We start from the raw sequence: 15,303 nt of genomic DNA, 5'->3' as shown, positions 1-15,303 counted from the left end.
GCTGCGTCGAGAACCACCGAATGATCATCGGAAGATGATTCTCTGAACCGGTTCTGTAACACCGCTGGGATGACTCGGCGCTCCTCGGAGTAACTTGTCCGTGCGAACGTCAGAAGGTCAGTACTGTGTATACACGCCACATCTGTGCATGCAAACATGTGCGTGTGTGTGTGCGCGCGCGCGCGTGCGTGTGTTGAAACTCCAAGCTGGAAGAGGGCGGTGGAGGATGGAGAGAAAGAGGTGAGAATGAAGACGGGACGGAAGGAACAGAGGAGGAGGAGAAGGAGCAGGAGGAGGAGGTAGAGAGAGCGGGAGGGCTGAGAAGGGGGAGGACGGGACGGAGCTGAGAAGAGAGGGCAGCAGCAGAGGAGGAGAGAGCGGGGACAGAGGTGGAGGAAGGGAGACAGGGTAGGAGTGAGGAGGAGAGTGCGGGGACAGAGGTGGAGGAAGGGAGACAGAGGAGGAGTGAGGAGGAGGAGGAGGAGAGAGGGGAACAGAGGTGGAGGAAGGGAGACAGAGGAGGAGTGAGGAGGAGGAGAGAGGGGAACAGAGGTGGAGGAAGAAGGGAGACAGAGGGAGGGAGATGTTCCGGGATGCGGGAGAATGGGTTTGGAGAAAGTCAAACTCGGCAACCATTGGCGGGGGTGACGTCCCGGTGAGGTGGAGGGAAGACGGATCGAGTTAACACACCACACACACACACACACCACGCACACACACACACACCACACACACACACATCACACACCACACGCACCACACAATTTTTTTTTTAGAACCGTGACGTCATGGCTCGCTCTCTCTCCTACCGTGATCGGCCGCGCGTTCGGAAAACTCCACCGTTCCACCTGTGTGGTGCTGGTGGTGTTGTGATCTCAAACTCTTCCTTAAACCTCCTCCTCATCCTCCTCTAACTCACAGGGGTCGCTTCGGAAAAAAGAGGGCACAAAAAGCCGCTACCGGCTATTGCAATCCATCTGGCTTTTTGGGAAATATTTTACAGGTTTCAGTTTTTTTCTAGCCAGTGGGGGGGGGAGATTTTGTTTTACTCGATTCGCTACCAATAGAGAAGATATATTTTTTCAAGAGGGGGGGGGGGTGGAAGGTTTTTTGATAATACATTTTTTTTTTAGTTCACAGATTAATTTCGCGCGTTCTGTGTGTTTGTGTATGACTTACAGCTGCGTTGTAGGGTTGGTAAATATATTTTTGTGTGTCCGTTTAATTATTTTTTAGCATATTATCCTTCATAACGAGAATCCGTGCTTACTTATATACACACACACGCGCGCGCGGCTTTGGCTGGCAAGCCGAATTGAACAGCGTTCCAACAATTTTTTTTCTCTCTTTCCGTGAATATAAATTATAATTTTTTTGGTGCTTCTAAATATCCCAACTGGCAGAGTGGAATCGTGAGACATTATTTAGTAGCAAGTCAGCGCAGCCCCCGCTGTGCCTCCCTCTACTCTCCTCTCTCTCTCTCTCTCGCCGCCTTTGTCTCTCTCGTTTTTATTTTGCGAGTCTTTAAACTCCAACAACAACAACAACGACGACGCGTTGTATAATGAGCTAAGCAATCTGAAAAGACGATGTCATATACACAGTTCGGATACCCCTACACCACTACTACACAGGTAAGTGTTGTCGAGTTTTCGTATGACTTCACGCGCCGCTACGTCTGAATGTTTACAACGGGGTCGTAATCGTCTCTAGCAAAATCATTATCGGCATCACGGCATCCGTGTTCACTCCGCTGCTGGATGAAGGCCGCTCGTCATTCCGTCTTTCGCGATCCTGCCATGTAACGATCCTACCGTGCGCGCACACACACGCACATGCACACACACACACACACACAAACACACGCACACAAACACACACGCACACAAACACACGCACACACACACACACACGCACACACGCACACGCATGCGCGCGCCGATTCCATCGCTCCGTCTCCACGCGGGTGGTACCCGTTCTCTCTGCCGCTCTCTCTCTCTCTCACGCGTTAGATACCTTGGATTGCACTCCGTCATCATCCTCGGGGCCCCTTGGATCGTCGTCGTCGTCGTCATCATCATCCTTTGCAAGACCGCTTACTTTTCTTAACAGTCGTAATTGTGCACGTAATGTGATGAGCGAATAGTATGATGATGATGATAGTCATAATGAGAGTTGATGTTGCTGGTATTAGGAGTTGTTGCTGTTAGAATGTTCAGGGGATTGATGGAGCAGACCCAGGCGGGAGCTGCTCAGAGAACCACTCGCCACTGATGTTAGCCGGGAATCGAACTCGGGCCCCAACGGGTTTGTGCAAGCAGCGCGCTCATAACACGGCACCACCACCGCTCCACATTAATTAAGCCAATTAACATCGCACCCCGAGCAATTAATCGTTTCGACGAGAACCAGAAATGGTAATGATTAGATGTCGATTTTAAGCTTTCGTGACTGCAGGGATTCATCTTCTTGGTTCTTTCGGTAAAGTCACGTAGAAGGGAAATAATAAAATAAGAAAAAATGAAACATAATAAAATACAATTCTCACGACGTTTCGGCCACAACGCAAGCAGCCTCAGGTGAAAACCAGGTCTGTCCCTTCTACGTGACTTTACCGAAAGAGCCAAGAAGGTAATGATTAGCTCGGCGTATGTGCACGCAACGTTACAACCCTTTGTTCTACCCACCGCTGGATGAGGGCCTCTCTCCGCGCAGTGCCGGGGGGTCATTCGACCATACTTCACCGAGAATTGTCAGCGCGAGTCGGTGACGTTGGAACTGCGTGCGGCACAGCTACGGATTTAATTTGGCGGTTCCGTGTCGCGTTCACGTTGATGGACGTGGAGAGATCACGAGACTGTTTGGGATGAATAACGCGACACGCGCCTCGACCGCTTTGTGAAGTACTTTGCAATGACGTCTTGACATTATCTGTGCGCGCGCGCGCGTGTGTGTGTGTACGTCTGTGTGTGTGTATGTATGTCTGTAGGTGTTTTTGTGTATGTAAGTCTGTGTGTGTGTGTGTCTGTGTGTGTATGTATGTCTGTAGGTGTTTTGTGTATGTAAGTCTGTGAGTGTGTCTGTGTCTGTGTGTGTATGTATGTATGTAGGTGTTGTTGTGTATGTAAGTCTGTGAGTGTGTGTGTACGTCTGTCTGTGTATGTATGTCTGCGTGTGTATGTCTGTAGGTGTCTTTGTGTGTGTACGTCTGTGTGTGTGTCTGTCTGTGTATGTATGTCTGTATGTGTATGTCTGTAGGTGTCTTTGTTTGTGTTCTTCTGTGTGTGTACGTCTGTGTGTGTATGTATGTCTGTAGGTGTTTTTGTGTATGTAAGTCTGTGAGTGTGTGCGTCTGTCTGTGTATGTCTGTCTAAGTTTATGTATGCGTGTGTGGATGTGTGTGTCTGTCCGTGTATGTATGTCTGTAGGTGTATTTGTCCATGTAAGTCTGTGAGTGTGTGTGTGTCTGTGTATGTCTGTAGGTGTATTTGTACATGTAAGTCTGTGCGTGTGTGTGTCTGTCTGTGTATGTCTGTCTAAGTTTATGTATGCGTGTGTGGATGTATGTGTGTGTGTCTGTCTGTGTGTGTATGTATGTCTGTAGGTGTATTTGTACATGTAAATTTGTGCGTGTGTGTGTCTGTCTAAGTTTCTGTATGCGTGTGCGTCTGTGTGTGCATGCGTCTGTGTGTACATGCGTGTGTGGATGTATGTGTGTGTGTCTGTCTGTGTATGTCTGTCTAAGTTTCTGTATGCGTGTGTGTGTCTGTGTATGTATGTCTGTAGGTGTATTTGTGCATGTAAGTCTGTGAGTGTGTGTGTCTGTCTAAGTTTCCGCATGCGTGTGTGGATGTCTGTGTGTGTGTCTGTCTGTGTATGTCTGTCTAAGTTTCTGTATGCGTGTGTCTGTCTGTGTATGTATGTCTGTAGGTGTATTTGTACATGTAAGTCTGTGAGTGTGTGTGTCTGTCTAAGTTCCTGTATGCGTGTGTGTACATGCGTCTGTGTGTGTGTCTGTCTGTGCGTATGTTTCCGTCGTGGGGAGCGGTGGCGCAGCGGTTAGCGCCCTGCGCTACGACACCGATGACCCCGCTTCGATTCCTACTCACGGCCACCACCAGTGACGATTATCGGAACCCGGTCCTGGGCGTCTCCTAGGTCGACTCAGCCTCAAATAAGTTCCAGTTGCGGTGTGTAAACATCGCCACTCGGGCGTGATGCTGGCAAAACCCAGTCCCTCGTGCGTCGTGCCGGCCTTCATAGGTGCTCGCTAACCAGCACTTGCCCCCAGAGTCTGCTAAAGCTACACGGGGGATCTTTGTCTTTATTGGTGCGTAAGTGCGCGTGTGCGTGTGTCGAGCGCGGTGGAACAGAGGTTCGGCGCAATAGCTACGAACCCGCCCCATACGTAAGTTCGGCTCCCGGTCACGGCTAACATCAGTAGCCCATGGTATTCAAGCAGGTAGGTCCTGGTCTCCATGCAGGTCGAATCAGCATTCAATGAGTACCCGTCTGTAATAAGCATCAGCATGGGGGAGACAAAGGCGGCCGGGCGTGTTTCTACAACATAATAGGTGCTTGCTAACAGCATTTGCCCCAAAAATCTCTGCAGACTATACGGGGATTGTTTCGTGTTGTGTGAGTAATGCCGCTGATGATTATTGGTGTGCGTCTGTGTGCATGTACGTGTGTATATGCGTGCGTGTGTATATACTTCTGTGTGTGTGTATATATGCATTTGTGTGTGTGTACATGTGTCTGTGTGTACATGCGTGTGTGTGCATGCGTGTGTGTACACATGCGTGTGTGTACATGTGTGTGTGTACATGCGTGTGTGTGTACATGTATCTGTGTGTACATGCGTGTGTACACATGCGTATGTGTGTACATGTGTGTGTACATGCGTCCGTGTGTGCATGCGTCTGTGTGTGCATGCGTGTGTGTATATGTGTGTGTGTACATGCGTGTGTGTGTACATGCGTGTGTACACATGCGTGTGTGTACATGCGTGTGTGTACATGTGTGTGTACATGCGTGTGTGTGTGCATGCGTGTGTGTATACATGCGTCTGTGTGTACATGTGTGTGTGTACACATGCGTTTGTGTGTACATGTGTGTGTACATGCGTCTGTGTGTACATGTGTGTGTGTACACATGCGTCTGTGTGTACATGTGTGTGTACATGCGTGTGTGTGTGCATGTGTGTGTGCGTGCATGCGCCTGTGTGTACATGCGTGTGTGTGTACATGCGTGTGTGTGTGTGTGCATGCGTGTTTGCACATGCGTCTGTGTGTGTACATGCGTGTGTGTGTACATGCGTGTGTGTGTACATGCGTGCCTGTGGAGCGGTGGTGTAGAGGTTAGCGCTACGCTGCGCTCCGAACCTGGCGACCCGGGTTCGATTCCCACTCACGGCCAACACCGGTGACGATTATCTGAACCGGTCCCGGGCCTCTCCTAGGTCGACTCAGCCTCAAATGAGTACCTGGGGTGGTGTATAAACATCGCCACTGGGGAGATAAAGGCGGTCGGGCGTGGTGCTGGCCACCCACCCCTTCGTGCACCGTTCTGGCCTTCATAGGTGCTCGCTAACTGCACTTGACCCTACAGTCTGTTTAGGCTATACGGGGGATCTTTACCTGTGGACGCGTCTCTGTGTGTATGTACGCGTGTGTGTACGCGTGTGTGTATGCGTCTGTATATACGCGTGTGTGTATGCGTCTGTGTGTATGTTTGTGGGTGCATGCGTCTTTGTGTATGTGTGTGTGGGTGCATGCGTCTTTGTGTTGCACACGCGTGTGTGCTCACGTGTGTACGTAAGTGTGTGACGTACGCGTGTGTGTGTGCACATGCTTACGTCTAAGATTTTAGTGGCGTATTAACGGGAGCCACAGCCAGGCTTGATGTGGGGATGCGAGTTGAGCCGGCGTGCTCTGTAAAAGCCGCGTGCGAGTGAGAAGCCTTGCGTCCTGTTTGACATTGACTTCGTGTCGACGGAGTGTGTGTCTGTGTGTGTGTCTGTGTGTGTGTGCGCCCTTGAGTGTGAGTGGAGATAATGATGATGATATGTTCATTATACTTACGATGATGATGATATAATTGTAAAGGTAATTGTGCGTTCATGCTGATGACAGTCTTACGATGATTATTAGCGTCTTATATGATGATTGATGATGAATATATGATGATGATGATTATACTGTATTATCGTGATGATAATTATATGATCATGATAAAGGTAATGGTGAGTTCATGATGATGATGACAATCTTACGATGATTATCATCTGATGTGATTATGATGATGGATGATGATTATATGATGATTATACAGTACGATCATGATGATGAGTATATGACCGTTATACTTATGATGATTATAATTGTACGTTCATGATAATGATTACAATCTTACTATGATGATTATCATCTCATGATACTTATGATGATGATGATGATGATAATTTGTAGAGGTAATGGTGAGTTCATGATGATGATGATGACAATCGTATCGTCTTATATCATGATTATATGATAATGATTATTAAAGTTTAATAGTGATTTGGTGATAAATATATTTTGATGATCTGATCATGATCATCTCATGATAAAGATTTAATGGATTTAATGATGATGGTGATGACGATGATGATTGTGACAATCTGATGACGTTGATGAAGAGTTTATGATAATGTATGGTAATGTATTATGTTATAAAGATAATGATATCATGATGGCAATTAAAGTATTATCATAATTGACACAATGAACTGATAATGCTGATGAACATTTACTTTTGATTGATTATGCTCGTGATGATGATCACGATGAAATTATGTTATCATTTGATGATCATGAAAATTAACGGCTCTCTCTCTATATATATATGTGACCCTATTGCCAAACGTCTCGCTATGACTTTCTCCCTCGCTCGCTCTCTCTCACACACACACACAAAGGTCCCCCCTACAGCCTGAACAGACTTCTGGCCAACTAACTTGTAATGAACAAATTTCGATGTAAAGCTTTCGTGACTGCAGGGATTCATATCATTAGTCACGTAGAAGGGAAATAATTTTTTTTATTTTATTATTTCCCTTCTACGTGACTTTACCGAAAGAACCAAGAATATAAATTTGGAGAGAACACTTTACGAAGGCCGGAACCACGCCCGGCCGCCATTGTCTCCCCAGTGGCGATGTTTACACACCGCACCAGGTACACATTTGAGGCTGAGTCGACCTAGGAGAGGCCCAGGACCGGTTCAGATAATCGTCACCGTTGTTGGCCGTGAGCGGGAACTGAACTCTGGTGGCCAGGTTCGTAGCGCAGTGCGCTAACCGCTACACCACAGACACACAGACGAATACGCACACGCACACATATCGAGACAGACACACACAGTTACAGGCAGACACATACAGACACACACACACACGGCACGATCGTAACGTTGGGATGATTGCTTACAGGAAGGGGAATGTGAGTATGCATTTCTCTTCGTTGTGTAGCGTATTGTACGTGTGCGCGTGTGTCGTGTGTGTGTGTCTAAGTTTATGTATGCGTGTGTGTGTGATGTGTGTATCGTGTGTGTTTTCTCTTGTTTACGTGTGTCTATCGTGTGTGATGTGTTTAACGTGTGTGTGTGTCTAAGTTTATGTATGCGTGTGTGTGTGTATATCGTGTGTGTCTAAGTTTCTGCATGCGCGTGTGTGTGATGTGTGTATCGTGTGTGTGTGTGTCTAATTTCTGTATGCCTGTGTGTGTGTGTCTATCGTGTGTCTGTGTCTAAGTTTATGTCTCCATGTGCGTGTGTGATGTGTCTAACGTGTGTGTGTGTCTAAGTTTCTGTATGCGCTTGTGTGTGTTTGTCTAAAGTGTGCGGTTCGGGGCGTCACGGTGGCTAGGAGATGTTAACTCCCTCTCCTCTTCTACAGAAGATTGTGGGTTCGATCCCGACCCTGACAACGCCTGCTGCCGCTGTATATTTGGAGTTTGCGGTGTCTCTCTCCCCGTGGTCGCGTGGAATGTTGTCCGCCTCCTCCGGTTTTTGCCTCCACATTTATAATAATTCCGCGTTTAGAGAACCTGGCTGCTATCAATGTCCACGTGATAAGCCACTTCGTTGTGCTATCATCTGTGGCCAGGTCGCTTCTGAAAAAAAAACTACATCGCTCATTGGGCTTTAGCTGGTAAAATAGAAAATAGTTTAAGCTAGTTAGTGTGCGTGTTGTGCGTGGTGCTGGCCATCCACCCCCTCGTGTGCTGCGTCGAACTTCATAGCCGCTCGCTGACAGCACTTGCCCCAACAGTCTGTTGAGACTTTACGGGAGGTATTTGTCTTTGTGTGCGCAGTGATCGGTTAGCGCGCTGTGCAATAAACCACCTGGCCACCTGAGTTCGAATCCCGGCCACGGTTAACGTCGGTGGTGAGTGGTTACGTGAACCGGTCATGGACCTCCACTCGGATCACTTGGTGCGGTGTGTACACTCATCAGTACTGGGGAGACAAAGGCGGCCGGGACTGGGGCTGGCCACACCACCCCCTCGTACCGGGCACTCTGCCGGCCTTCATAATTGCTCGTTTACAGCACTTGCCCCAACAGTCTAATGTGGGCTATATGGGTGTTCTTTGTATTTGTATGTGCATTGTGTACGCGCACCGTGTGTACACGCGTGTGTGTGTCTCTATGTTCTCACCCATAACCGTGCGTCTATTATCATGCATAGACTTGTCTGTGTACATGCACACAACGGGGAGCGGTGGTGTAGCGGTTAGCGCGCTGCGCTACGAACCCGGCCACTCGAGTTTGATTCCCGCTCACGGCCAACACCCAGTGACGATTATCCGAATGGGTCCTGGGGCTCCCCTAGGTCGACTCAGCCACAAATCGCTCCCTGGTGCGGTGTGTAAACATCGCCGCTGGGGAGACAAAGGCGGCCGGGCGGGGTGCTGGCCACCCACCCCCTCGCGTGCTGTGCCGGCCTTCATAGGTGCTCGCTAACAGCACTTGCCCCAACAGTCTGTTAAGGCTGTACGGGAATATTTGTCTTTGGTGATAAGCGGTAAAGTCGCGGTTTGCGCACTCAACTACTGAACCCGGCGACCCGAGTTTGATTCCCGCTCAAGGCCGACACCATGTGACGTTTATCTGAACCGGTCCTGGGCCTCCCCTAGGTCGACTCAGCCTCAATTTGGTGCTCACTAACAGCACTTGCCCCAACAGTCTGTTCAGGCTATCCTGGGGATATTTGTCTTTGTATGTTGCGTATGTTCTTGTATCTACTAATGTACCCCCTACGTTTGGAACGCGTCCGTGACCGTCTATATGTACATGCACGCGCGTGTGTGTCTGCTTGCATTGCATGCGGAGAGCGGTGGCGCAGTAGTTAGCACACTGCGCTGTCCGAACCGGGCGACCCGGGTTCAGCTACCGATCACGAAGGATTAAAGTGGTGGATAATTTGAAGCCAGTTCCTGGGCCCGACCTAAGTCAACTTAGCCTTAAATGAGTGTCTGGTGCTGCGTGATAACATCAGCGCTGGGAAGACAAAGGCGGTCGGGTTTCGGGGTTGGCCATCCAACCAAACGTGTGCCGTGCCGGGCTTGATCGGTGTTCGCTAACAGCACTTGCCACAAGTATGTTAAATGTATATACGGGGGAACTTTGTATGTTGTATCCGTGTAAGTACATTTTACAGGTACTACACAGGGAGTCTGTGTACCCGAGTACACGTGTGTGTGGATTATTCCTCCGTCTAAGAACGTAAACATGTTGCCTAAAAAACGATTTAATCATCATCACCATTATTAGTACTTGCTCATAAAATCACTCATTGATGCTATCATACATCTAAAATCAATACCATCATCCATTATCATCGCTCGTTATCATAATCATCATCATCACAATTTTACATTGCAAAGTATCCCTTTCGTAATCATTGCATTCAACATCATTTCAAAAGCAAGCCCACCATGTGTTATACAATCATCACGATCATCATTACTATCACCTCGTTAAATAACAATCCTACTCATCACATAAATCATCATCATCATCATCATTCTGAAATCAAGTGAATCATCATTAGTACAGCGACATCATCATTATCAATAATGATCAACAATACTTCAAATATCATCAACAGGAGTACTACCACAACCACCACCATCACCACCATCCTCACCACCACCTCAACCACCATCACCACCATCCTCACCACTTTCACCATCAATCTCACCACCACCTCAACCACCACCATCACCACCATCCTCAACCCAATTACCACCATCGTCACCACTAGCTCCATCACCACCATCCTCACCACCACCTCAACAACCACTATCACCACAATCCTCACCACCACCTCCACAACCACCACCACCATCCTCACCACCATCACTACCATCCTCACCACCACCTCCACCACCATCACCACCATCCTCACCACTTTCACCATCATCCTCACCACCACCTCAACCACCACCATCACCACTATCCTCACCACCATCACCACCATCACCACCATCCTCACCTCTACCTCCACCACCATCACCACCATCCTCACCACCATCACCACCATCCTCACCTCTACCTCCACCACCATCACCACCATCCTCACCACCATCACCACCATCCTCACCACCACCTCCACCACCATCACCACCATCCTCACCACTTTCACCATTATTCTCACCAACACCTCAACCACCACCATCACCACCACCTCACCACTATCACCACCATCTTGACCTCCACCTCAACCACCACCATCCTCACCACTCCGATAATCAATCAGCACCACCATCACCGTTGGTATGATAACTTGCATAGTGCTCTTTGTTGCTGTCCGCTTGGCGTTCCGTGCCGCCCGACCGCGATTTAAGAACGAGCATCTCCACCATGACGAGCACCATCAGCACCCACACCTCATCATGAAATCTCTCTCCTCCTCCTCCTCCTCCTCCACACACTCAGCTCCTCGTTTCCTCGCCTCCCTCCTCCTCCTCCGTCATCCCGGGCATCATCAGCGGCATCAGCAACAACAACAGCAGCATTCTCAGCAGCAGCAACAACAGCAACAACAACAGCAACAACAACAGCAGCAGCAACAGCAGCAGCAGCGGCGGCGGTGGCATCATTAGCCCTCCCTGCTACGACAGCAACAACAGCAGCAACATCAACAACAGAGGTTCAAATTCCGCCCCGGCGGACGGCACCACAGGTTCGACTCCGGGTTCGCGAGTGGCCACGGGACCGGCCACCCCTCCTCCGCTTCACCCGTCGGCCGTGGCTGCCCCCACGGTCTGCTGCTCCCCGTACAACAGCCGACTGTTGGCCTCGGCGGCTGCCCGAGGGGACCTCACGGCCCTCGGGGTCTATGGGGGTTCGTACGCAGCGGCAGCCGCGGCACAGGGATACGGGAATTACGTCCCCTACGGAGCGGAGCCGTCTGCCTTCTATTCGCCGCTGGTGAGTGGTGCAAGGGCCGGGCGTGCGTGAGAGCGTGAGTGAGTGGATGGGTGAGTGGCTGTGTGAGTGGATGAGTGAAAGGGTGAGTGAGTGGATGAGTGAATGACTGGGTCAGTAAATGGCTGGGTGAGTGGATGAGTGAATGGCTGGGTGAGTGGATGAGTGAATGGATGAGTGAAAGGGTGAGTGAGTGGATGGCTAGGTGAGTGGATAAGTGAGTGAATGAGTGAATGGCTGGGTGAGTGGATGGCTCGGTGAGTGGATGAGTGAATGACTGGTTGAGTGGATGAGTGGATGGCTGGATGAGTGAATGTCTGGGTGAGTGAATGAGTGAGCGAATAAGTTAGTGGGTTGGTGGGTGAGTGAGTAAGTTGTTGAGTGAGTGGCTGCGTGAGCGAATGAGTGGGTGAGTGATTACGTGGATGAGCGCATGCATGGATGGGTGATTCAGTGGGTGAGTGAGTGTACACGTTGTGTGTGTGTGTGCGCGCTCCCTTGACATGTGCTGTTACTCGCTAACAGCACTTGCCCCAACAGTCTGGTAATGTCTACACTAGGGGTCTTTGTTTGTGTTGGGAGGTGTGAGTGAGCGGGTGAGTTTGGGTAAAGTGCAGCCGTGTAATGTATGCGCATGAGTGAGTGTGTATAAGTGTGTTCTGGGCCTCCCCTGGGTCGAATTCAGCCTCAAATGTGTACCTGGTGTGGTGTGTAAACATCGCCACTCGGGAGACAAAGGCGGCCGGGCGTGATTCTGGCCACGAAACCAAATGGTGTGACATTGCTGCCTTTCATAGGTGCTTGCTAACAGAACTTGCCCTCCCAGCAGTCTGTTGATGGATATACGGGAGAGCTTTGTCTTCGTGAATAGCGCTATGCAAGTGGTTTGGGTTGTGTCTTGTCAATTTGGAAGTTTGTATGAAGGGGGCCGTTGAAACAACGGCGGAAGTTGTTGTACCGTCGCAATGCTCAACAGCAGTTGGCGTGGGATAGCAATTGCAGGGCTGCGCCTCTACCTGGTTAATAATAACAACACAGCACCTTCTTCTTGGTTCTTTCGGTAAAGGCACGTAGAATGGAAATAATAAAAAAATAAAAATAAAACATAATAAAATAATTCTCACGACGTTTCATTCAGACGCTGTCTCCCCAACAGACCTGGTCTTTACCTGAGGACGGCTGCTTGCGTTGTGGCCGAAACGTCGTGAGAATTGTATTTTATTATGTTTCATTGTTATTATTTTATTATTTCCATTCTATGTGACTTTACCGAAAGAACCAAGAAAATGAATCCCTGCAGTCACGAAATCTTTTATTTTATTATGTTTTATTTTTATTATTTTATTACTTCCCTTCTACGTGACTTTACTGAAAGAACCAAGAAGATGAATCCCTGCAGTCACGAAAGCTTTAAATCGAAACACAGTACCTGTATAACCACAGTTGCTTGATTACCGGCTGGATCATTCAAGGAGCGTTGTTATTGTTGCTACGACTCAGCCATCTCGAGTCATTCACGTCCAACGCGATGATCCGCGATTAGCTCATCTCGGGGTGAGATCGTCTCGTGTATCATGTGAAAGCAAAAACGTGATTGGTCATGTCGGGTGGTGGAGGGTTACAATGCAATTTTGGCATTTTACGACCACACGATCTCACCAGAAAAGAAACGAACTGTGAATGCGTTGATAGAATTATCGGCGTACAATGTAAGGTGCAATGATGTAGGATTACACTGGTCAACAACAACAAAACACATTTTTTTCTGGCCTGGACTTTTGCAGCTGTTTTAGACTAATTTCAGGATGCTGATTCCAAATTTGATCTCAAATTTGCTCTATCACATCTCATTTTTAAGTTATCGGCATACCACATTTTCATTGATTTTACCCGAAATTAACTCTGTCACTTATGATTGCAAGTTGTTGCGAGTCAGTGACTGCTTTAGTGTTAAAATATGGTGCCGTATTTTTTAGGATAGTGTGTTTATAATATCATTTTATGTAGATATCCACATTTATTTAATATTTTTCTTCTGCAGTTTTTATTGAAAATGCAACATTTGATATCTCAGAAACCTGATGTGATAGACAAAAACTGATTTGGAATCAGCACCCCAAAATTACATTAAAACCATTTAAATACCTTATGCCAGAAAAAAGTGTGTTGACCAGTGTTATGGATAGGTGTAGACATTGTACTCTAATGTCAGTAGTGGTATCTTACGCCCCTAATCCGAGTGAGACATTGTAAGCCGGGCTATAGACGGTGGCATGGCCCAGCGGCAGTGCACGGTTCGAACCGAGGGGCCGCCCTGGAATGTGTTCGGTTGTTTTGGCTCTAGTTGAACTGAATTGCAGAGCCATCCGAATGTAATGGCATTGACAAAACGTGACTTTGATGAAGAAAAACACTAGCGATCACGATTCTGTCGATTATTCGGCGTTATTGATTACAATAGAAGGTGGGCCATTGCGTATGAACACGTGACGGTTCACCCGCGTGGGTGTTAGCAAGGCCTGACTCTGCTGATGAGTTACTGAATGTCGAAACCGGTCAAAGGTTTCGCAGTTTTACAAAACCAATGCGGCTTAAGGAACAAGAAGAACTTACAGAGAGTCGTGCGGCTGATGCAATGTGTAAACAAATACAATACTTCGCAGGGAAGCGCATTGTCAACTCGTGTCGTTGCTAATATGAAGCAACACGTTTGACGATGAGAGACGTGAACAATGTTGAACAGTTCGGCGGTCACCGCCTCACTGCCATCTGCGAGTCGGTAACGCGACGAGATATTGCAGCACCACGTGATGCGAGGCGGGGAGCACCACGTGACGCCCTGCTGTGGGCGAGGCGACGAAACGTCGAGTGGGGACTGCGCGGCGACACTCGGGAGTTTGACGTTCGATTGAGCGATTGGTTGTTGATTATTGGAATGTTGTTGGTGGTGGTGGTGATTATTGGATTGGTTATTGATTATTGGAATGTTGTTGGTGGTGGTGGTGATTAATCAATTGGTTGTTGTTGGTGGTGGTGGTGGTGATTAATGAATTGATTGTTGGTGGTGGTGGTGGTGATTATTGGATTGGTTGTTGATTATTGGAATGTTGTTGTTGGTGGTGGTGATTAATCAATTGGTTGTTTTTGGTGGTGGTTTTTCAATTGGCTGTTATTGTTGATTAATCGATTGGTTGTTATTATTGTTGTTGGTGATTATTGGTTGTTGTTGTTGTTGGTGATGATTATCCGCTGGGCACCTCTTAACGGACGCCTGACTGACGGCAGTTGTTCTGTTAAACTCGAATAGACACTGTCCACTCACTCGTTTTAAGGCCGAGCCGACCTAGGGGAAGACCCAAAAACCGGTTCGGACACATCAGTCGTCACTCGTGTTGCCGGTGGCCGAGAATCACGGCTCAGATCGCCCACCGCCCTGTTAGTGGTGGTGGCAGTGCGCTAACCACTGCGCCACCACTCCACCGTCCCTTCGCTCGCGAATTGAATTCAATCACCGGCGAGAAACGACGCCAAGGGGGCCAGTGAAGCATTCCGCTTGGGACGTTTTTTCTCTTTCTTCAGAGTAAAATAAAGAACGTCATGAGTTGCCTTTTAAAGTACGCGTGCGTGCTTGTTTGTATATATACTCGTATTTGAGTGGTTGTAATTGTGAATGCATGTATGTGTGTTAAGTACACGTGTGTGTGTGTGTGTTAAGTATACGTGTGTGTGTGTGTGTTAAGTATAAGTGTGTATGTGTGTGTTAAGTACACGTGTGTGTGTGTGTTAAGTATACGTGTGTGTGTGTTAAGTACACGTGTGTATGTGTGTGT

The 15,303-nt window shown here is 48.3% G+C and overlaps 1 protein-coding gene across 1 annotated transcript in view; it reads left to right on the top strand.

Annotated features, from left to right (window-relative positions):
- Window positions 1-1,145: 1,145 nt before the first annotated feature.
- Window positions 1,146-15,303, top strand: part of LOC133354860 (iroquois-class homeodomain protein irx-4-A-like) — a 47,092-nt gene continuing 32,934 nt past the window's right edge. Inside the window, exons 1-2 of the mRNA XM_061572012.1 lie at window positions 1,146-1,634; window positions 10,982-11,476. Of these exons, the coding sequence (XP_061427996.1) occupies window positions 1,590-1,634; window positions 10,982-11,476 (540 nt within the window). The 5' untranslated portion in view covers window positions 1,146-1,589. The remainder of the gene's footprint in view (window positions 1,635-10,981; window positions 11,477-15,303) is intronic.

The sequence above is a fragment of the Lethenteron reissneri genome, chromosome 49, assembly GCF_015708825.2.
Source record: "Lethenteron reissneri isolate LAM-NWPU_2019-01 chromosome 49, ASM1570882v1, whole genome shotgun sequence".
NCBI lineage: Eukaryota > Metazoa > Chordata > Hyperoartia > Petromyzontiformes > Petromyzontidae > Lethenteron > Lethenteron reissneri.
Note: the sequence above shows the minus strand (reverse complement) of the source record. Positions and strands in the feature narration are given on the sequence as shown.